The sequence below is a fragment of the Rhizoctonia solani genome, chromosome 1, assembly GCF_016906535.1.
Source record: "Rhizoctonia solani chromosome 1, complete sequence".
Taxonomy (NCBI): Eukaryota; Fungi; Basidiomycota; class Agaricomycetes; order Cantharellales; family Ceratobasidiaceae; genus Rhizoctonia; species Rhizoctonia solani.
The window spans coordinates 1990395-2012599 of record NC_057370.1 but is presented as its reverse complement, the minus strand read 5'-3'; the positions used below and the strand labels follow the sequence as shown (position 1 = coordinate 2012599).

The following is a 22205-nucleotide window of genomic DNA, read 5'->3' as shown; positions in this document are numbered from 1 at the left end:
TTGACAGTCGTACAGGATTGCGTAAAAATAAATAGACAGACAATTGCATTGCAAGGGCGTTACCGAAAGTCCCAGTATGATGAAGGGTTTTAAGACAAGGCCTTGAAGCAGAGTTCACCGGTCACGCCAGCTAACCATTTCTGCTTCATGGGTCATAACACAAGCGTCCTTTCGTACGGGCATGACACGTGGATATACGAACTAATGAAAATAGGTTAGAGTGAGCCAAAAGCAAAAGTCATGGGTTTACCTTCTCGTTATATTCATGCATTACTTCACCTTGGAGGATTCGGCGATCCTTGAGAAGGCCCTCATACGAGCGGGTAAGCACAAATATCTAAAAAGGGTGGGTTAGCCCAGGCGCAAATCAGCACGAATAAAAGTGATTACCTGCCCGCTGATAAATGCCATGAGAATGAGGGCAACAAACCATGTATGCGAAGAAAATATCATCCAGAGAAGAGCGTGAGCAGGCGAATAGATACTGAGGGAGCAAAAAGTAAGTGCCACCATCTGTCGAAATATTTTGTTGTACACACGTAAAGATCGACAATTCAAGTTCACCGGGATTCCATACGTCTAGCTGTTGAACGTTGGCTGCACTCTTTCCTGTCGCTTTTCTGGATCCTAAAATTAGGCGCCTAAAACCATCATAAGTTTGAAAATCAACACAAGAGCGAAGAATACACTACCATGCGGAGGCTATATGAGTTCCGAAGCCCCGTATAACCCTCCAAACCAATGAGGATGTTGGCTGGGTATCCATGTCACGGGCAGCACTGGTCATGTCCATGTGAACCATTTTTGCGCGCGGAGAATCTACCATATTTTCTCGTAGGTGAAGGTGGTACGTTCGAATAGTCGTGAATAGATAAAGCGTATTGAGCAATGAGCCTAAAAGCAATAAAATTGTTACAGGTGTTGTCTGGAATGATAGGTAGTTAGCACACATGGAATGTGCATAAATCCTGAAAGGCCTACCCAGGAGAACCATGGCTCGGGGTCCTCTTGTTCGAGCCCGGCTACAATATGTATTTCTCGTTGCATATCGTTCCAGTCACCTTCCTCTACCTTTTGAGAGCGAAGAACTGAATATCTGGTGACAAAATGTATCATGTGAAGCAGACCACCCAGGACTTGACCAGAAGTTTCTGGAGGAGGAAGTGGCAAGTTGGATAGCGTAACTGTGTCCCAGAACCACTCGTTAACAGCGGAGGGTACTTCTGAGATTCTAAAAACATAGCTTAGCATTGGGCTAAGTCGAGGAAATGTGTCCATACCTCTGCCGCCACGACTTCTTCCTGACAACCCGCTTCCTTGCTGCCTTGGTTGGCGATGTTACGGTACCGCTCATTCCATCATCATCAGCAGCCGCTCGTGCCAACTTTTTTCTCAAGCTGTCGGGGGCTCCACTTCCCAAGGCAGAGGTAAACGGAGGTGGTCTGTTTCCTTTTGCAGCCTCCCAATCGAATGCATGGGTGGCGCTGAGCGAATACAGATCAGGTCGGCGTTCACTGTACTTGGCGAGCGGTGTCGTTGGGCCAGTTCCCGGGTACGGAATGCTCTGGCGAGGGCGCCGAGTAGACCTAGGAGTGATATTCATCTTGTATTCCAGACAAAGCTCACAAACAAGTCGAACGCGTGTGGATGAAACTTGAAGTCACGTGAGACACTTAAGGGTTCTGGAATCGCCAGGATCCATAATTGAAAATCGTCATGGCCTGGTTGTGCAGCGCCAATAATTCTAACGGGAGCCACAAATTAATATATCGACTGATTGTTGGAGCTGTTCTAAATCAGTTCAATAATAGTAAATGACGCTGGAGGGGTGGCTTGATACTTCAGTCATGGACATGGATTTTTTGGTAAAATTAACTTGATAAAATGCACCAATCCAACGATTTTCATCTCTCCTTCAATCAGCACTTTCTGGAAGCTGTACTCTCTTGCAGTCCTTAATAGCCCTTCTCCATATCTCATTCCCTTTCCGGGTCATATCTTCTGACGTGTCTGCATCTCCTTGCTCTCTGCTATGGGCATAGCCTAGCGTATCTTCGTTCCCAATGATAATCCGACCCAGTTGGGCTCGCGTCAATGCGACGTTAAGCCGACGTTCGTCTTCGAGGAACCCAATGTCCCCGCTGGGATTGCTACGCACTGTTGTGAATATAATTATCTCCGCCTCCCGGCCCTGGAACCCGTCGATGCTGTGTACCTCAGTGTTTTTCGAAAGAGTGGAATCCTTATCTAGCATCCCTTTTAGAAGCTTGACCTGACGTGAATAAGGTGATAAGATCGCAATGGTCAAGGCAGGAGGAGGGGTAGATTCGTCAGTCGCATCGCGCCTTGTTCGTAATAGTTTTAGGGTCCGTACGACAACTTCTGCCTGACCAATGTTCTCTTTTGACGAACGTCCATAGGACTCCTCACTCTTGCAGGAGACAAATACGTTGGTATTCAACGAATTAGGGCCTCGCTCCGTCTCGCGCGGCCAAGGGAAAGCTGTTTGAGCAAGCTGTTCGAACTTCTCAGCAAATCCGTCATCGGGAACCCCTGTCCTAAGGCTCGAGTTATAGAACTCTTTAGAGGGGAATCGAGCGAGTGCAGCAGGAAATCGGTATTGAGTCTGTATTCGCCATAAGCATCGGAATGTGTACAATCGTTTACCGGACTTACATCAAGCATGATGCGGGACATTCCCATCCGTTCTGGCCCTGTATAAAGACGTTCCAACAGTGATACATCGTAGTCTAGTGCCTTGGCTTGCGGTCTAACGGTTGGCCTAAGTTGTACGCTAACAAATTTCAGAGGCCATTAGTACGTCAAAACAACCAATATTAACACATGCAGCACTTACTGATCCCCAACTAGAACAGCCTTTTGGCACCCTTTTGTTATTGGGATCAGGGCTGCCGCTTCCGTTATCTGAGACGCTTCATCGATCAGGACAACCTGGAACTTGAACCGGCGCAGTACTCCTAATCCTGCTCCGGCACAAGTAGTGAATACGATCGTTGAATCTCGAACTCGTTTTTCTGCCTTTTTGATGAGGTTTCGATTATCAACCATACTGCCTCCTATAGCCGCATCCATGGTATATGTACGAAGTGATGGGTGGACCTTATTAATGTCGGTCGCGACTCGGAGTAGTTGATCTTTTGCAATCAGGCTATGTTGTTCGTTTTCCTTAATGAACCGGCCCAGTACATTGTCGACCGCTAATAGCAGAACGGTGATTTTGAGCATACGAAAATATTCAATAACTTACCATTATGTGTTGATGCTGTCATAAGGATTCTTGAGCCAGGTGGCATACTACGCAGCAGCAACCGTAGCATTGTCACCACGACAGTAGTCTTTCCCGTTCTAAGGGCAGAATGTACTTCGGATCAGTATATATGCGCATGAAAGACACAGTGTTTCTACCCAGGTGGACCCCATACCAAGGATAATGGGTAGCTAACCGAAAGTATTGCCGATTTCTGACTTTCATTGAAACGGTCCCAATTGATACCTGTATCGTCTATCGACCAATCCTTCTGGGGTTCTTCTGGAGTGCCTTTTGCTTCGTCGCCACTCTCTAATTCCACTTCCGACTCATCCGAGCTCGCTGGATCGGCGGAATAAATGGTTTCTTCGCCAGTGATGAGGTGGTGTAGCGCCGTCGAATAGTTGGGGTGCATTTGGAGCTTGACAACAGAGTCCAACATGGCCCGCGATGTGACTATATCTCCAGCCGGGTACAAGTACCATTCAATGTTACCAAAATCGACAGGAGCTGTATGAAACAGGTGAATACGCAGCTCCCCTTTACGAATTCCCGAGACAACCCCGTCCATAATAGGGCGGCCTCGTGGGTCTGTTCCACTCTCGGGCTGGGATGCCGCTTGAAGGCGTACGTGTGCATGTAGCCGAACATGAGAGGGGAATCAACTCGAACTTGAGCATCGACTACGCGTTCCTCTCCGGTGGATTTGAGCGGCACTTTTGCAGGGGCTTGTCTCTGGCGGCGCGGTCTCCCAGTATCATCGCAAGGACACTCTGAGTTGGCGTCTTCTACACGGTCAAGACATACCGCCCAAAGGTGCCGGTGTGCATATTCGAGTGATGGCGATTGGGAAGAGACCGCAGTGCGGACTTCTGTAAGAGTGGCGAGAATATCTGCAGCCAGGACAAGGGAGCGAACCGAACAGGCAGTTAGCCACATTATCTCGCTGAATTCCCTGAAAGTAAGCGCGTTGACCGCATGACGAAGCCGTTCGATGGTCATAGGTGCCGATATGGAGTAGGTGTTCGCAGAAGAAACAATACTCTTCACAATCACTTCATCTAGTTCCCGCAGAACGTTCGAGTCCCCCTCTTGCTTCATGTACACCTTTAGTAACGCATATACCATGGCAGGGTCAACTCCAAGCCAGTGCTGCAGGCTCCCTAATTTACTTGGATCCTCTGGAGCTCGAGACGCCATAACTTCGAAGACATAGAATGCATAATCATGGGCGTTATGTGTCCAAGCAAGCTGCAAGAGGTCCTCTAATTTGATGTCTTCAATAGCCTTAATCTCTTCCAAGAAGTCAAGAGGCTCCAACGAAAATAGTTCTTTTATTTGCTCTTTGGCCCACGACGTGTTTAAGTCTTCCGATGACTCCCGTGAAACCCTTAAGTCTTTGACCGACTTTGGTACATAAGTTTTGATTTCACGTTCAAATCGTGGCAGGACATTTTCAGTTTGTACGCTACATACATGAATATAAGCAAGCTTTATTTTTAGCCCGAACAGCAAATAGAGGAGCTTAATCTTACTGGGAAAATCTAAGATCAAAGAACTCTTGAGCGACCTTGTCTCTGTTTGAGATGACATGTATTTCGAGGGTTTCTACTTGCGTTCCTCGGATTACGCCTATCTGTCTCTAAAAGCTATTATCACATTATCATTTCTTCGTCCAAAAATTGACATACTCACCCTAACATTTTCACTAATTTTTTGCAATGCAATACTGGCATTTACATCTTTTCTTGAATATTCAGTGGCGGATTTAAGAAATATAAAGGTATTGGCTCGGTGTCTCTCGAAAAGCTGGAAGATTCCGTCTGTAGCGTATATCATATACCCATTCTTGGTTGGCTTAGCAAGCTGGCCGCCGGTTGCAACTGAGGGCTGAAATGCATGAACAAGTACGTCTTGGTTAACCTTACAATCTTCGTCCCATGAATGCCGGCCGCGAATGAAAACGCCTACACCGAATCGGTCATCCGTCTATTCATCAAAGCAAGGTCAGAGCCAGCTTCATCATATATAGAAACTGATGCGAGACGCCTAGTACCTTGATAATAATGAGTTTTCTCATGAAGTCGGTTGTGGCGCGTTTCAGATACTCGAAGAATGCCTGACGCCCCTGGATTTTCGATGAGTACAGCCTTTGCAGTGGCAAAGGGCCATCTAAGTTCTGTTCTGCCAACACAAACCCGGGAACAACGTCTGATCTCAGCAAGCTAGATGAGGGAGTCAAGGTCAGTTTTCAAGCAGAAGTATGGTGGGAGTAAGAACAAACGGACCTATTCCAAATAAACGGGTGCGATTCTGGGTTTAAATCGAGAGCGCTACATAGAGCATACTTCTCGTTCGCCGACAGAGCGCTGAAATCCACATGATACAAATAATCCCTAAAGTCTATCATATTCCTTCTTGCGAAACGTCGGCATAACTGAACAATCTCGTTCTCCGTTAAAGTTGGAAACGCGGAGCCGTCCAACGACATAATAGTCTTCAGGGTATCTCCAGCAGTTATGTACTCCAGCTTATCGAAGTGTACCGCCTCTGTGGTAAGAAAACGCTTTGAAAAAATATGGGCTTCGGTGATCAAAACGTCAAGAACAAACGGATCCGTAACCTCAGGAGGTTTAATAAGTCTTTCGGGTATCCTAATTCGAGCACCATCGACACTCTGAGAGTGAAGGGCATTGAGCTCTTGACACTCGGGACTCATAGCCCCTTTGAGCGTTCGAGCCCATTTATTATGTAAAGATGCTACACGTCCAAGGTCCATACTAAGGCTCTGCGTAAAATTGATACTTGTATGCGCTTTTTGTTGTGCTTACCTATTATAATTGGCGAAATGGGTTGCTAAATCTTTACGAGTGATACGCAAATTGACTTGAGTTTTGGCCGCTGGGTAGTCATACGACTTTAGAATAACGATAAGTATATATCATGATCACTGGGAAGCATAGCATGAATTGTACCTGAGCAATAGTTCTGGGAACTATATCCGGATCCCACACCACAGTAAAACGATCGCCATCTAAGTATTGTTAATACTTATTCAATTTATTTAACCAATAATTAGTTAGAGACGGACCTAAGTCGCCCCCAGAACTCATAGCTGGGGCAGCTCTTTTTCCTTTTCCGCTAAATACAATGCAATCCACTAGGTGATCCAACCCTGTATGGTGCACTGCCCTTAGTTTAAGGATATCTCCAGGATGTAAACAGGGATTTCGAACAACCATCAGGTCAATATTAGATAGAGTAGTTGCACCCTTGCGTGGTTCCATAATGCGAACATGTACTTCTCCTTCCTCCAACAGCCCATAAGGATCACATACTCCAAACAAGAAGCGAGATTGGAGTAGAAATATTCGTGACCGATCCTTCCCTGTCTCTGGTTTTTGGAATGCGTTGACCTCCTCAACTTGAGCATTCCTAATCTGGGCTTGTACCTGTTCCTCGTCCAAGCCATCCATAAAAACTCGCTCTGCTAAATCGTTTTACCAAGTGCAGACAGAAAATTCATTGCTGAACTCATGTCCTTGTTGGCGGATTCAATCCACTTGAAATATGCGTCCTGCTTGGTTTTAAGCATCTCGTTTGTGATACCTAGTGCTGAAAGCAAAACAATTATATCGTTGTTTAAACGAGCAAACTGGTAGGGTTTGGAATAGTCCACAACCGAAAATGTGTTATCGGCGCCTGTTTTAAGCTTTCGCATGGAGTCCCGGAAATGTACGTGGTGCTGAGCGGCTTGGTCAAGTTGAGGATGGATAGCCAAGACGCCCTGGATAATTAATATCGTGACATTGTGAGAAACAAAAGAACAAACGGCCCTGGTAAACATATACACATACTTTATAACCGCGATACCTTGGCCAGAGTGAATCATTGTTTATTCCGCATATTTACCAAGAGCTTACCTGATTTGGATGACTGATGGTGTGTACCGATATCCGCGATGGACGATCTTCTTTTTCTTTGCTAAAAGCTGCATAAACCTCCTGGATATCAATCCACACCCTAGAGCCGTGATTTCAAAGTGGTCAATGCGTAGGGACAATTGTAACGAGAGATCTCACCATCTGAGAATAATTCTTCCGCTATAGTAATATCGGGGATATCTTTGGTCAAGGCTGGGTTGAGATCCCAATCGATCTCTGCGCCGGAGAATAGCAAACCAATCCGTTTTGCTCCTAAAATGCAAATTTGAAATCACATGCATGTGTGATATATGAAACAAAACAGGTATAAGAGCTTACTTTTTGCTATATTGTTGATTTTTGATACATCACAGAGCTTTTCAATCCTCCTATCAAGCTCTTCATCACTACTTGCGGCTCTCAACCAGCATGACCGACTACGCAGTTGACTATTACTATGATGGTAGAATCTGTATTGCTGTCCGTTGATAAACAGGCCTTTTGTGAGCGCACGCTGGATATAATTTGCGGCAGCCGAGGGAGGGTTATCTTTGAATCGTAATCCAGCAAACGAAGCCAGTATGTATTGATCAGGATCGTCCTGGTGCAAAACTCTGTTACTTGAGAACTGGTCCATTGTCAGCACCAAGCCTTCGGGCGAGAACTGAAGCAATTTTCCTTGCCCGCGGCGGGGTGCCGGCAAGGGAGAAGGTAACTCAAACACCCACGAATCCTCATTGGGTTCTAAAGGAGCACGTAGGACAAACTTGGCCGGTGCCATCTGTATCGGTGTTAAGTTATAGGGCTGCTCAATACGTGGCTGCAAGCTCTCAGGCGAGCCACCTCGCGGCAAGAGATAGGCAATCACGATAAGATCAGTCACGAAGTCACAATTATCCGATTAGCCACTTGTCACATCCATCATGATGTGGCTATGGCGATGGCGTCAAATATCTTGGTCCCCACATCCTTTCGCTCCCTTCGCAACTTCCCCCTCCGGAGGTGACTCAAGTGAGTATCCCTCATTTACTCTGTTAAATTGATCTCATATTGTTAGCGATTCTCAGTAATGGGAGAATATATTAAGCACGTACCAAGTATGCAAGATATCCCTACCTCCTTGAGTGGTATCTATATAGTTGGATCTTCCTCGTCTGGAAAAACCACTCTTTGCAAAGCACTAGCCATACGTCTCCATTTACCATCAAATCAGCATGTTTCTGAGGTGGCTCGCACCGTCATGCGCAACACAAATTTCACTCGCGACCACGTAGACAGATTGGACATGCAAAGGGCATTTTGAACGCGCAAATCGCTACAGAGAACGGTCTTCGAGTTCGAAACCTGGCAACTGCAACACACTTTTGTGCAAACAACTCCTTTCTACTCTGTGATCGCTCCGCTATCGATCCGTTAGTGTACGCATCTCTTTCTACCACAGAAGCCACTGGAGCAGAAATATTGGCGAGTGCGATGAGTTATATGGCATTTTACCTATTTATCGTCGTGCGATATTTGTCTTGTTACATCCAGTAGCAGAGTGGATTGAGGACGATGGCGTTCGATCGTTGGCCGATCCCTCCAGCTACCCACAAACTTACAAGCACTATATGGATCGATTTGGGATAAAATATTACGAAATAGATGGCTCGATGAAAGACTTGGAAAGTAGGGTTAATGCTGTGCTTGAATGGGTGCGCGTTGTACACCCAGAATCAATTTGAAGTGTGAAGTAACGGCAGTGGGTATGAGTTTGGCATCTCAGGCTCAGGCGCTACATTTGCCACATGAATCGCACATACAAACAATTATTCTGTCCTTTTGCTAGTTAGTTGAGTAAACAAAGATTAGTTGCAACTAGCTGTATTGACTAGTTATCGTACCCGAACTTGTGTGAGCACATGTAAGGTGATTGGATTCTATCACGTGCCAGGTATCTGGACTGACGTCGCCCATCATGCTCACTTTCGAACCGAAACATACCCAACCTTTTACATTCGAGCATGCATGCCAGCTTGATGCTCCTACCATCTCAGAGGGTGATATTCCCACAATGAGCTCGTTAAAGTGTGCGCTCAGTAAATTTGTTATAGAAATTTCTCGTTTACACAATTCGCTGAGGGTGCTATCCTCAACACAAAAGCAACTCCAGGAGGCTATGGCCGCAGAGACTACCCCAGATGTCGACCTTCAAGAAGCGTACCGAGAGAACTTAGAAGTTATGTGCGTTCAATCGTTCGTGTCCTGACTTATCTCCCTTTTGCCGATTGTTCAGTATAGAGGGTCGCAAGAGGAGAGGATAGTCATGTTGCGAAAGGCGCTGGAAGCTCGAGGCGCAGCTGTCGCTGATAATCCACACTACCAAGTACATATACACCCTAGCTCCTTGCTAGCTACGCCGTCAGAAGTAGCTGCACCAGCATCAAGAGATGGGAGAGTTCATGAACAGACAAGCAATGAGGACGAATCCGGTGGTGTTTATTTGTAGAAGTTTTTGATAATGGCTTGTCAGTACTACGAAATCCATGGTTATATGCGTTCTGCCCCATGAAAGGATATTCATGGATCGAAGTGGCTATGAGATCAGAAGATCGCCTCGGGATCCGAATAGTCATGCGCTCGTTAATTACGATATACACAAGGTCGATCGGAAGGAGATATTGGGGGATACATCTTACCACCATCATCATGGATAACTTCATCTCGGCTGGAATATCCATCTTTGACAGGATCAACCTCTCCCTCTCTTGCTCAACCTTCCACGTAACCCAGCTGTAGCTGTGGGACTTCCAATTATCTTGGGATCTTTAAGCGGTTATCCGACGGCCAAGGTTGTCAAGAGTGGCTGGTACGAGGTAAGTATCCATCATAATGTCGACGAAGAGCCGGTTTTTTTATTCATCCCTTGGATTCGCGACTTAGTCTCTGCGCGCGCCCCCAGGAAGGCCTCCGCGCCAAGCGTTTGGGATTGTCTGGCCAATACTGTATGCTTGTAAGCCTTGCAACCAATATTTACCTGACCTTTATTCATATACTGGATCTATAGCTATGGGATATGCGTCTCATCTTGCCATCAAGACCTATGACACTAGTCTATCTCCGGCAATCAAGTAAAGTTCTCCTGTTACTAGATTCAATATGTTACTGAGCCATGACCCATTGCACAGGGACGCTGCACTTACTGGGTTAAAAATGTACTGGGTTCAACTCGGACTAAATCTCGCGTGGACCCCGCTATTTTTCTTGTGGAAACAGGCAGGTCGCTCCTAAAATTCAGCTTGGTAGGCTACTGACTGTGGTTATCTGGGGATGCAGAAAGGCATAGCATTGATTGACATCGCCGCCCTAACAAGTACAGTCGCTGCCATGACGGTGAGTTGGATAACCACACCCTTCCCCCCTTCATCTAACAATTATATAGCATACTCTGCACGAACCAACCGGAGGAACTTCTACGTATCTTTTGGCACCATATTGTGCCTGGTTATCGTTTGCCACTTACCTTAACGGTGGGTACTGGTGGTTGAACCGTGGGACTCCGACCGGGCCAGCAACATCTTTCCCTCGTCGTGAAGAGTAGCTACATATTGCAGGATTTGAAACGCAATAGCGAAACGCTTGGAATATATAGTATATTGACACAGTTGAACAAAACACATTGATTCACAATAAACATATAGGCTACTGTGAATGTTAGGCAACAGCTAAGCTCTCTGAAGTAAAGAAGTTTATTCATGCAAGCATTTGAGCTACCTTTCTTGGTCTGTGTCCCCACCATTAAGCCGCAAAGCTGAGTGAGAGCCGCGAGGCTTTGGTATTTGGTAGACAGGTAAATGTAAGTAAAGAACCATCCAACCGTCTGGCGAAGTTTTGTAGCCATGATTGTTTAGGGCCGGCTGCGTCGACTTGAGAGGGGAGGAAGTACCATCGTGACGATTATTTTACTCATTTGGTATTATAGCTACATATAAAACAGTTTCAAGTGTCTATCTATATTGGTCCGGAGCACATCCCATGCTCTTTCACCCTTCCACTCCACCAGGAGCCGCCAACTATGGCTACCATAAGTAATTGTCCAATAATGTAGCTCAAAGCAAAATATCTCCAAGCATGCCAGCCTTTGAGCCCCCTAATCTCGACGGCAAATGTACTGATAGTAGTTAAACAACCACAATACCCATCGATCAGTCCTTGGAGGATAGCGCAAGCAGTAGGTGTCACAGGTGTGCGTTGGATGACATGAAAAGCAGCCAGAAGTCCGGTCCCAAGGGAGTTTGCTCCCAGCGTACCAATGGGAAGATTGGCTCGTAGAGCATTAAAATATGTTCCAAGGATATGCCTTGTAAGAGTGCCAGGAAATGAGAATAATAAAGCCGATGTAGCATCAATTCGAAATTTGGGCGAAAGTTTGAAGTAGAGAGGAATGGTTGCAAGATAGGATAATAATGATAAAATTCCCATAATTTTGCCGTGGGCCGAGTTCGGCCTGAATCGAGGAGGTTTGAAGGGAATATGAGTTGAAATATGTAGACCAAAGCTCAATCCCCCCAACGAGACCAGTGCTGTAACGGCGGATTTCGTAAGGCCGTCTATAACCTGGAAAGAATTCGTGAAACCTGACGATCATGAAACGCGAGGCACACGTACGTCTCGCAGCCAGCCTCTGTGAAAACCGCCAGCGTTAGACCAAGCCTGAAATACATCTAGCTGCCAACTGGAGAATGTGGTTAATGATCCACAGAATCCTTGCATTGCGAATGAGTCTTGCTAATGGCATGACACGACAATGGATGCATACCTGTCGTGATAGCAGTGTACAACGGCGGATAGCTATAAAATAATATAATGTTAAGTGGTTCTATGGACAGAGAAATATATTCAACGTACAAATCTGAAATCGTTTGTCTTTTGCCTAAAGCAAGACCCATAACGAAGCATCCCATCCCTTGCACCCAAGCAAGGGCAAAGACACTGTCGCCATCGTAAGTCGTCAAGGAATGGATCCCAAGACGGGCAAGAACACCGAGTACAGAAGGCAATGCTAGGAGAGTAAGGACTGGCCAAGACAAGGGATGATAAGAACGCGAGGGAGCAGTCGTAGCTGCTGTAGGAGGGGGCGAAGTCGCTCCAGGTTCTTGGCTTTCTAAATTTGCTATGGACTGTTGTGAGCTGTGCTGAAGCCGAGGTTCTCCAGGAGGCACTAGGGATACCGGGTAGTTTTGAAAGCTGACCGAATGGGACTCGGATGTAGAGCTTTGGGAGGGGCGTTTCTCGCTCAGTTCGGCCCTGGTCGAATTCATACCGTTCAGCCTAGAGTAGGTTTGTCCCCCGGAGACAAGATCTTCGCTCGAGACTCAAGCTTTTGTAGGCGTGTCGTTGATGAGAGCGACTTTCTCATCCCTCTACTCATAAGTGACAGGGAAGAATGAGCTAAAAATAATTGATTTTTGATTTAGATGCCGTGAGTCTGATATTGAAATTAGCTGGAAGGCGCTTGTTAGCTTCCCCAACCTGCGGCCATATGCCAGGTCTTGATCCATTTTTTTACTCGGTTGTTGTGGCTATATTTACTGTGCTTATATCCGCAATGGGCTTGTTCACGCAGAAATGGGACCCCAAAGACAAGGTACGCGTTTAATTTGCCAATACACGACATCGGGACACGAGGAGTGAGCTTGGATATAGCACTGTTATGTGACAGGTGGGAGCACAGGACTCGGCCTGTGCCTTGCCAAGATACTAGTCAAGAACGGGGCACATGTATCAATCGTGGCCAGGAACCAGGATAAATTGAACCAGGCGATAACAGAGTTAGAGGTGAGTTACGCAAACTGAAACGAGCGACAGCTTTGAACCTAGGTCTCAGAGCTTGAGAGTGTCACCTGCACAAATAATAAAGAGTTATTCGTTCTCTCTAACGGACTCTGCCGGATCTGTTGCTGCTCTTGACGCGGCCAGTGCGCCATTTGAGGGAAGAGCTCCAGACGCTTTGTTTTTGTGTGCCGGAGCATCGCGGCCCCGTTTCTTCATTGATGATGATACTGAAGCTCTGGAACGAGGCATGAGGGACGCGTATTGGATACAAGCGTACACTGCGCATGTAAGCCTGCACTTGTAACTCACAGAAAGACCTTAGCTAACTCAACGCAGGCAGGAATCAAGAAGATGGTTCGTCAAAAGGTCCACGGAAAGATTGTATTTGTGGGCTCAATGCTCAGCTACATGTCATTTATGGGCTGGTCGAATTATGCGCCAGGAAAACACGCGCTACGAGGTAAGATATGCATCACTTTCAATATGCAGCTTTCTCAACCTAGTTTAGGTCTGGCGGATGGCCTAGCTTCCGAGTGTCAGCTCTATGATATATCTGTTCAAATGTATTTCCCATGCACGATGGAAACTCCGGGTTATGAGGAAGAGAATAAGCTCAAGCCTGACTTACTCAAAAAGCTTGAAGAAACGGACAAGGGTATGACCCCAGAGGCAGCCGCAGAGGCTATGTATAAAGGTAAGTGCTTCACTAACATACCATCTTGTACGCCTACTAATGCCACAACAGGCATTCAATCTGGTCAACAGCATATTTCTGGGGATCTCTTGACGTCCATTTTCCGTGCTGGTACACGTGGCATCACTCCTAATCACAACCCCCTGGTCGACAGTGTTCTAGCTCTGATTGCTTGGGTAAGTAGGAACCCAGCCGGGTGACCCTGTTATTTGTTGGTATTGATGTTGTGGTAGATCGGCATCCCTATTTGGCGTTGGACGGTAGATTCTGCTGTAAAGGGACACAAGAAAGAACACGCGGAGTACCTGGTAAAACATGGACATGTAGACTGAACTTGATTCGGTTATACGTTGTGCTTTCTGTATTCTTATGACTTTCCGTGCTTAGATACGTCGATCTTGGTTGTAGCGTAGATGTCCGATCTTAATTTCAGTTTCGATCGCATAAATGCACCATCGCAAATTTCTAAGCGCCACGCAGTGACTCGTCTCTTAATCCACCATGGCTACCCCAGCATTTCTACCAATCTTGGACTCTGGGAGCGAAGAGCTCATTAGTGCAACCACTCGATGTGGACCTGTCCTTCTCCCAGCTTCATCCAAATATTCACTCACAACAGGTAGTATATACTATGTTTTCCCCGATGGCTCCGTACCGCCCTCAGTAGACCAGGTCGCGACATGGCTTGACCAAGGCGCTTCAAAGGTCGTTGTCTCTCTTGCTCTCGCCAAAGATTTGTTTGGGGCGATTCCGCCAGAAAAACTGGTGCTTTTACTCGATGCGGGTAGTGCAAGTGCTGTGACCGATAAAATCCGAGCGATAGTGTCTGGGGTACTTTTAAAAACTCCTGCAATCGATGCCGATTTGCTGGAGTCTGTTAAACAATTCTTCAAAGGATTGTCGTTTTACATACTTCCGTCAGCTGAAATTACCCCAACGGCAGCATCGATTCAATCATTAAAGCGATTGGGCGTAACCTTGGTTATCCCCTCCTCTCAACTCACCCTTTCTCCGACATCTTCGTCGCAGTTGAACATTGGCGATGCTTTCGTCGCACCGTTGACCTCTGATCGCCCAGATGGCTTGTTCCCTACCATTGTTACCGCATTCAATCTTGGTGGACGAAGTCTCGGACTGGTATATTCATCCAAAGAATCAATTACCGAATCTATATGCACTGGGAAGGGTGTGTACCAGTCCAGAAAGCACGGGATTTGGCGCAAAGGGGAGACTTCGGGTGCGGTCCAAGAAGTTGTATCGCTCCGTGCCGATTGCGATTCCGACAGCCTCGAATTCAGCGTCATTCAACACGGCACTGGATTTTGCCATCTTGGAACCACCACATGTTTTGGCGAATTAGGCGGGCTGCCGGTCCTCGAGAGAACTTTACAGCAACGCCTACAAACCTCACCCCAAGGGTCATATACTCGTCGACTTTTTGAAGATCCAAAGCTCCTTCGCGCGAAAATTATGGAGGAGGCAGACGAACTTTGTGCTGCGGAAACCAGAGAAGACGTCGCATTTGAGGCCGCAGATCTTATTTATTTTGCGTTGACCAAATGTGTCAAGGCCGGTGTTTCTCTAGCCGATATTGAGGCCTCCCTCGACTTGAAGGCCAAGAAGGTAACCCGGCGGCCCGGAAACGCGAAGCCCCAATGGACGCAACCAGAGGCTCCTAAGCCTCCACCTACGGTAGCCAAGACTATCCCAACCCACCCCACAGCTTCCGATGCCCAGGTCATCTCAAACAACGATGGTAGCATTCGTATGCGCACTGTCGACCTCAATTCTTGCTCTCGTTCCGAGCGTGCTCAGCTTCTCAAACGGCCGGTGTTGAAGTCTGATGAAATGATTGCCAAGGTCAAACCTATAGTCGACGAAGTTAGGACACGAGGAGATGCTGCCCTGATCGACCTCGCAGCAAAATTTGATCGCGCGCAACTTTCGACGACAATCATTTCGCCTCCATTTTCAGCAGAATCCATGGAACTCGACCCTGACGTCAAGAGCGCGATCGATCAGGCATATGCGAATATTTACAAGTTCCATGTAGCCCAAGCTGAGAAGGCGCCTCTAGTTGTCGAGACGATGCCTGGGGTGACGTGCACCCGTTTTGCAAGACCAATCGCTAGGGTTGGGTTGTACGTTCCTGGCGGGACGGCCGTCCTTCCATCAACGGCCCTCATGCTTGGTATTCCCGCTCAGGTGGCCGGGTGCAAGGAAATTGTTCTCGCCACGCCACCTCGTCCAGACGGGAGCGTGGTGCCGGAGGTGATGTACGTAGCCAAGCTCATTGGAGCAAGCGCGGTCTTGAAATCTGGAGGTGGCCAAGCCGTGGCGGCAATGGCATACGGCACGGAGACTGTCCCCAAGGTAGACAAGATATTCGGACCTGGGAACCAATGGGTGACTGCCGCTAAGATGCTCGTTCAAAACGACACAGACGCACTGGTATCGATCGACATGCCGGCCGGGCCATCCGAGGTATTGGTGAGTTTATACATTCAGAAGCCAATTCAAACTACGCATATAGCACGTTCCGATCCTGACTCGAACATCATTTTTTGATAATATAGGTTATTTCTGATATGACTGGAAATCCAGCGTTTGTAGCCGCGGATCTGCTATCTCAGGCAGAGCATGGAATTGACTCTCAGGTAGTCCTGGTGGCAGTTGGATTGACCGATGAGCGTTTGGCGGAAATTGAACGTGAAGTGGACGTACAGGCTCGCGCGCTCGAACGGGTCGAAATTGTTCGAGAGTCCGTGCGCAAGAGTCTCATAGTGCGCGTAGCAAATGACACAGAGGCTATCAACTTTTCAAATGAGTATGCGCCCGAGCATTTGATTATTCACCTCGAAAACGCTCAGGAAGCTGTCAAGTCTATCGAGAACGCAGGAAGTGTATTCGTTGGGCCATTCACCCCGGAAAGGTGTGTACTATTTTTGACTATATTGAAGTTAGGGGTTCTTACATATGCTCTAGTTGTGGAGACTACGCGTCGGGGACAAATCATACCCTTCCCACAAACGGGTATGCCCGACAATTCAGCGGAGTCAATACACTCTCATTCCAAAAGCACATCACATCTCAAGAAATAACGAAGGAAGGTCTTCGCAATTTAGGTCCGGTCGTTATCACCCTTGCGGACTGCGAGGGCCTGCAAGCCCACGGCAATGCAGTTCGGGTCCGCCTGGCAGCAATATAGAGTTACGAACACCTCGTGTACCCATTAGATAGACAATTGAGTAGCATGCATCTTGAAATGAACACAAAATTAGGAATGACCCAAATATATATGTGCAGTATAAACAGTGAATTCAGTGTGACACTATCTGAACTAGTCTAGTTGGTGCGGTAAAGGGCGCGCTTCGCGACCTTGACAATTAGAGGAGTATCCGGGAAAGACAGGGCCTCGAGGTTGGCTGCGTACTATCAGGTGTGTTAGTCAAAGAAACTAATCAAGTCACTCGGGTATCTTACGGGAGTCGGAACATCGGCACCAGTAACACGTTCAACTGGGGCATCAAGGTAATTAAATGCGTCACTCTCAACGATTTGCGCGCAGATCTCTGATCCAACACCAAAGGCAGGGAATCCACCCTCGACTATTAGAAGACTGAGAATGGGGTGAGATGATTTATTTAGCACTAGCCATATACGACATACCGGTTGGTCTTCTTTACCGATTTGATGATAGTCTCAATATCAAGTGGTCGAATCGACCGTAGGTTGATGACTTCAGCTTTGATACCCTCCTTGGCCAGCTCCTCGGCAGCCTCCATACTGTGCGAACCATTTTACTGTGTGCAACAATAGTAACATCAGAGCCCTCCCGCTCGACCTTACATTTACCAATTGGCAACAAGAAGTCTTCTGACATGGCCTCTTGTGACATTGGGAAAGAAACGCCGTAAAGCATCTCATTCTCTAGAAAGACAACTGGATTGGGATCGCGGATCGCGGACTGAAGTGTGATTGCCGCCAAGGGTCATTAAGATTGCCTATAATAGGTCATGCGACTTACCTTGAGCAGTCCTTTACAGTCTTCAGCACTCCATGGGCTTACGACTTTCAAACCAGGAACAGAGCCATACCAGGCCGCATAATCCTGTGAGTGCTGGGCAGCGACACCAGCGGCAGCTCCATTAGGTCCACGGAAGACCACTGGGCAAGGAACGTTTCCACCTGACATGTAGTATGTCTTTCCTCCCGAGTTAACGATCTGATCAATGGCCTAGAACAACATGATGATAAGACATATACAGGTCGAACGGTGATAGCTGAGCTAACCTGCATGGCGAAGTTCCAGGTCATGAATTCGCAACTGGGGTTTAGGGGTCAATTATGCGTGCCTCACATGGCACAAGCCGACTTACATAGGTCGAAGCCCGGCAAGGGCAGCTCCCACAGCTAGACCGGCGAAGCCCATCTCGGTAATTGGGGTATCGATAACGCGCTTTTCACCAAATTTATCGAGTAATCCTTTTGTGACCTATATAAGAACTGAATAAGCGCGTCTTGTCCCTTGATCGCAAATGTACTAACCTTGTAGGCACCATTGTAACGCGCAACTTCCTCCCCCATAATGAAGACAGTCTCGTCGCGTAACATCTCCTCCTCCATCGCTGCGTTTAATGCCTCACGAACGGTCATCTATCGTAATAAATTGGTCAATACATATGATTTGTATCGTATTCATATTCAGATACTTACCGTATTCTGTTCTCCACTGCTTGCCCATCGCCTCTGCTGAAGGATGCGGGATGCGACGGGAAGGCGGGCCGCTGGACCCCGGAGCCGTGAGGTGTTGAGCGCCGGAGCAAATCGTGTAAATGCAGCGCGGGCGGCGGACATGGTTACAATGAGGGTGCCAGGGCTTGACGTTCCAAAGTCGATTGTCACCGTTGGGGATCACCAGGATTTTTGTCCGATCCAATTACTTTCGCACGCCGCCCAAACATACCCAAACAACTTCATGCCACTCTACGTATATTGACTCCATTGTTGCTCTTGTTTTCCCCAATGATTTTATAACTTGCTATATGCTACCCCTAACACTGTCCAATTATTATATTCAAGCAAATTTTTGTATCGGCCAGGGGCCTGAAGTTGTGTGCGGCAAATGTCACGTGCCGAAATTAGAACTTATCCTTGACCATCGCCACCACGCGTATCCGAAGTTACAGGGGCATCTGGATAAATGTTTATGTTAAAGTCCCGTAAGTAGCGAGTTCAAACTACTCTTGAAAAGTCTAATTATAGGATTGCCTAATTCAAACTAGTCTTTTCGCGCGTGTGGAGTGAGTGCGCTGAATTGTCTGAGCTATTGTGTCTACTAACCCTGATAGCTCATAGACGACCCCAATGCGTCTGAGTTAGCACAGCTATCAACTGGACAGCTATATCTAGTCAGACCTAACAGTATCAAAGGCTCCAGAGAATGCATGTGCGTATACTAGCCTCCGTCGAAGGCGGTGCCCTAATTCGGAAGCTAGATACAATGATGCAATGGCCACAGTCCGTCGCACTCCAACAGAGCATCATTTCCATCTTGTAGTGACTAAAGTATACGCTGAAGGCGATGAGCCAACTCTCGAAGAGGATGATGAATGTAAAGCAAGTTCTGGCCAGGCGCATATGAACCTCATCTGATTTATTCCAGCCGAGGATGAACGTGTATTTCTTCTCGATGAGGCGCTTCAATTTCGTTCGAGTACATTTGAAGGGACAGCGTCGTTCCAATGGGCCGATCTCGACGGGGACGAAGGGGATTTCTTTGAATTTGTGGCAATAGGCTCTAATGCCCCAACAGCCGCCTTTTTCGAGACTTCGATTCTGAAAGCAATGTACGAACGCAAGTATCTTCGTAGCTCGGATTCTGCGACCGAAGCAGAACTTGCGGCCTTGACTTATCAGCCACCACCACCCACCAAAGCGTCACCTGCAACTCCAAAGTCGAAGAAGGCTACTGCTGTATCCCCTTCCCCTGCTCCTGCCACTTCGAGTGCGCCCCTGACCCCTGTCAAATCTGAGGTTAAAGCCAAAGCCCCACCTCCGGAAGCAGAATCCCAATCATCTCAAGTTAGCGAGCGCCCAGCGGTCGTTGACGAAGAAGCGCAACTGTATTTATGGGAATCAGAACCCATAGAACAATTCGCGTTCCAAGCTGGGGTTAGGGCGTACATAGTAGAGAACGACGAGTTTGAATGTGAGTTGTTCAACTGGATGCTACAAACGTGGTTCTGACGTAACTTTTGCCTTTGGTTAGATTACCTGACTGCGATTGAGAATGGGACATACTGGTTAGCACACCCTATCTCGGAGGATCTTAGTGGGCGCTGGTCCAAGGTGACGAACTACTCAATCTGATAGAGTGTATCACACTGATAATTCAAGGTTAGAATTTATTGTCATTTACGTGGACTCATCTCTCCCAAGAGGGAGCAACTTCGTCATGGTGTTTCCGGTTCCCAGACGTGGCTGGCTTTCAGCGATTCCAGCGTGAATACGTCCGATGCGTATGGGAGACGACAAACAAGGCCTCGTGGGGAAAGATCAAGGTACGTGACATCGGTCTCGTAAATGTGGCTAAACTGATTTGGCGCGTTGTAGGCTGATGAGCAACAATACGCGATCGATGCCTTCGATTTTGATCCAGACACAGAAATGCATGACGTATCCGATGAAGAGGAGGACGTGGAAGACGAATTAAGTACAGTTGAAGGTAAGTCCTTTTTTGTGATCGAGAGGCGATTAGTGATCTAACGGCGGATTTAGAAGAGAACAGTGAAGATGAAGATGAAGACTCCGACGACGAGCATGGTCCCGTCCGTATGCCTGATGCTGGCGGGAAGAACAAGCTTCTGGCCAACGGCTACAAGAATGGTTTGTCCTACATCGCTCGTGGCAAGAATATCGGCGTGTTTAGAAAGACCGAGGACGATACACTCGAATATGCTGCAACGATCAGTAAGCTACTGACGCCACAGGGGAAACAATTTGCACCTAAAAAGGTATTCAATTTGATACTTTGGTAAAACAAGACAATCTCAAGGTTTCACAATAACAGATGATGCTCCATCAACAAGACGCAACTCTCGTTTTGATGAACGAGCAAAATCCAAATGCGCTCTATCAAATGGATATTGAAACGGGCAAAATTGTCGAAGAATGGAAGATTAGCGACCATCTTGAGATTAATTCGATGGCTCCCGACTCCAAATTTGCACAGATGACACCTCAGCAAACCCTTGTCGGCACATCACACAATGCATTATTCCGGATCGACCCCCGGGTAAGCGGCGATAAACTCGTGGACAGCGAATACAAACAATATGCCACCAAAGCCGCATTTTCAAGTGTAACTACCACCGACAAGGGGCAGCTCGCCGTTGCATCCGAAAAGGGCGATATCCGGCTATTTGACTCGATCGGAAAGAATGCTAAAACAGCACTGCCTGCACTCGGCGATCCAGTGATTGGAGTTGATACAACCGCTGACGGGCGCTATGTGGTAGCGACTTGTCGCACTTATCTGCTCTTGATTGATACACTGATCGGGGAAGGCCGCTATGCGGGTAGTCTCGGGTTTGACAGGAGTTTCCCCGCTAACGCTAAACCTATGCCAAAGCGATTGCAACTCCGGCCCGAGCATATTGGGTATATGGGAGGACATGTGTCGTTTACTCCAGCCCGGTGAGGATCAACCTTAATCAAGGGATTGATTAACATCCGCGCTTTCGATGATTAATTGACTTTTTTCTTCCCAGATTTAACTCAGGTCCCGAATCTGAGGAACAATTCATTGTGACATCGACTGGAAACTTTGTGATTGCATGGGACTTCAGAAAGGTTAAGAAGGGCCGTCTGGATCGGTATGATATTAAACAGTGAGTTCGGTCTCCGTTGCGACATGTGCGCGCCACTGAATACGCATCCCACAAAGGTACGAGCAACAAGTGATGGCAGATGACTTCCGGATGGGCGATAGTAAAGACATTGTGAGTTACCATAAATTTGACGTGTTTGATTACCGGAACCTAAATTTTTCACGCAGGTCGTTGCATTGTCGGACAATGTGCATCTTACCAAGAAACAAGCCCTAGTCAAACCCACACGACAGTCACTGGCTACCCCAACAAACAGCCTTCGGTCCCGGTCGGATATTGTGAATGCACCGTACTAGGATGATCGTTGATTGATTTTCTATGGAATGGTCGGGTAACGGTTTCTGCGAGGGGCATGGTATAGGATTTAGTTGAATCGGGCATGCGCTTATGTCTAGGGATAGTAGATGCTATGGAGTTGCTAATAAAGGATAAAGTGATCGTGATACCCGATAGTCGATCAGCCAAATAAAGCGAGCCGATCATGTGTATGAGTTACGCTACGGTTGTTTCGGACGAAAAAGATTTAGCAACAAGCCAATCAAATCTTGATTTCAGTTATAAGCTACCTGAGCGCGTGTTTAATAAAACCATATACGTCCATATTTCGCAATCTA

At 47.2% G+C, this 22205-nt stretch overlaps 7 protein-coding genes across 7 annotated transcripts; 4 read left to right on the top strand and 3 right to left on the bottom strand.

Moving 5' to 3' along the window:
- Positions 1-114: 114 nt before the first annotated feature.
- On the bottom strand, positions 115-7972 carry RhiXN_04157 (RNA-dependent RNA polymerase; the record flags this gene model as incomplete). The annotated part of the gene is made up of 25 exons (XM_043323974.1): positions 115-201; positions 251-337; positions 391-484; positions 540-641; positions 693-925; positions 982-1231; positions 1281-1586; positions 2007-2626; positions 2677-2794; positions 2858-3218; positions 3269-3366; positions 3427-3875; positions 3935-4736; positions 4804-4904; positions 4964-5257; positions 5325-5493; positions 5557-6048; positions 6100-6185; positions 6244-6302; positions 6360-6755; positions 6803-7055; positions 7126-7141; positions 7192-7291; positions 7351-7464; positions 7531-7972. The coding sequence occupies 25 exons, from the start codon at positions 7970-7972 to the stop codon at positions 115-117; spliced, it is 6129 nt and encodes a 2042-aa protein (XP_043176393.1).
- Positions 7973-9148: 1176 nt separating this feature from the next.
- RhiXN_04156 (tspO/MBR-related protein) lies at positions 9149-10771 on the top strand (the record flags this gene model as incomplete). The annotated part of the gene is made up of 9 exons (XM_043323973.1): positions 9149-9230; positions 9285-9414; positions 9472-9556; positions 9921-10046; positions 10114-10183; positions 10238-10301; positions 10359-10450; positions 10511-10563; positions 10613-10771. The coding sequence occupies 9 exons, from the start codon at positions 9149-9151 to the stop codon at positions 10769-10771; spliced, it is 861 nt and encodes a 286-aa protein (XP_043176392.1).
- A 410-nt stretch (positions 10772-11181) lies between these two features.
- Positions 11182-12491, bottom strand: RhiXN_04155 (CrcB domain protein; the record flags this gene model as incomplete). Its single annotated transcript, XM_043323972.1, has 4 exons — positions 11182-11787; positions 11839-11936; positions 11990-12021; positions 12079-12491. The coding sequence occupies 4 exons, from the start codon at positions 12489-12491 to the stop codon at positions 11182-11184; spliced, it is 1149 nt and encodes a 382-aa protein (XP_043176391.1).
- A 287-nt stretch (positions 12492-12778) lies between these two features.
- RhiXN_04154 (short chain dehydrogenase) lies at positions 12779-14031 on the top strand (the record flags this gene model as incomplete). The annotated part of the gene is made up of 7 exons (XM_043323971.1): positions 12779-12817; positions 12877-13008; positions 13058-13291; positions 13342-13465; positions 13514-13699; positions 13751-13875; positions 13933-14031. 7 exons carry the CDS (start codon positions 12779-12781, stop codon positions 14029-14031), a joined length of 939 nt encoding a protein of 312 aa, XP_043176390.1.
- A 169-nt stretch (positions 14032-14200) lies between these two features.
- Positions 14201-16907, top strand: RhiXN_04153 (histidinol dehydrogenase; the record flags this gene model as incomplete). The annotated part of the gene is made up of 3 exons (XM_043323970.1): positions 14201-16189; positions 16276-16631; positions 16685-16907. The coding sequence occupies 3 exons, from the start codon at positions 14201-14203 to the stop codon at positions 16905-16907; spliced, it is 2568 nt and encodes an 855-aa protein (XP_043176389.1).
- Positions 16908-17044: 137 nt separating this feature from the next.
- RhiXN_04152 (pyruvate dehydrogenase E1 component beta subunit) lies at positions 17045-18556 on the bottom strand (the record flags this gene model as incomplete). Its single annotated transcript, XM_043323969.1, has 9 exons — positions 17045-17131; positions 17183-17318; positions 17369-17485; positions 17581-17666; positions 17727-17936; positions 17993-18026; positions 18079-18194; positions 18248-18355; positions 18416-18556. The coding sequence occupies 9 exons, from the start codon at positions 18554-18556 to the stop codon at positions 17045-17047; spliced, it is 1035 nt and encodes a 344-aa protein (XP_043176388.1).
- A 346-nt stretch (positions 18557-18902) lies between these two features.
- RhiXN_04151 (vacuolar import and degradation protein 27) lies at positions 18903-21887 on the top strand (the record flags this gene model as incomplete). Its single annotated transcript, XM_043323968.1, has 13 exons — positions 18903-18921; positions 18985-19002; positions 19058-19148; positions 19198-19313; positions 19365-19910; positions 19971-20050; positions 20104-20262; positions 20315-20426; positions 20480-20715; positions 20772-21397; positions 21472-21591; positions 21648-21702; positions 21759-21887. 13 exons carry the CDS (start codon positions 18903-18905, stop codon positions 21885-21887), a joined length of 2307 nt encoding a protein of 768 aa, XP_043176387.1.
- Positions 21888-22205: the final 318 nt, after the last annotated feature.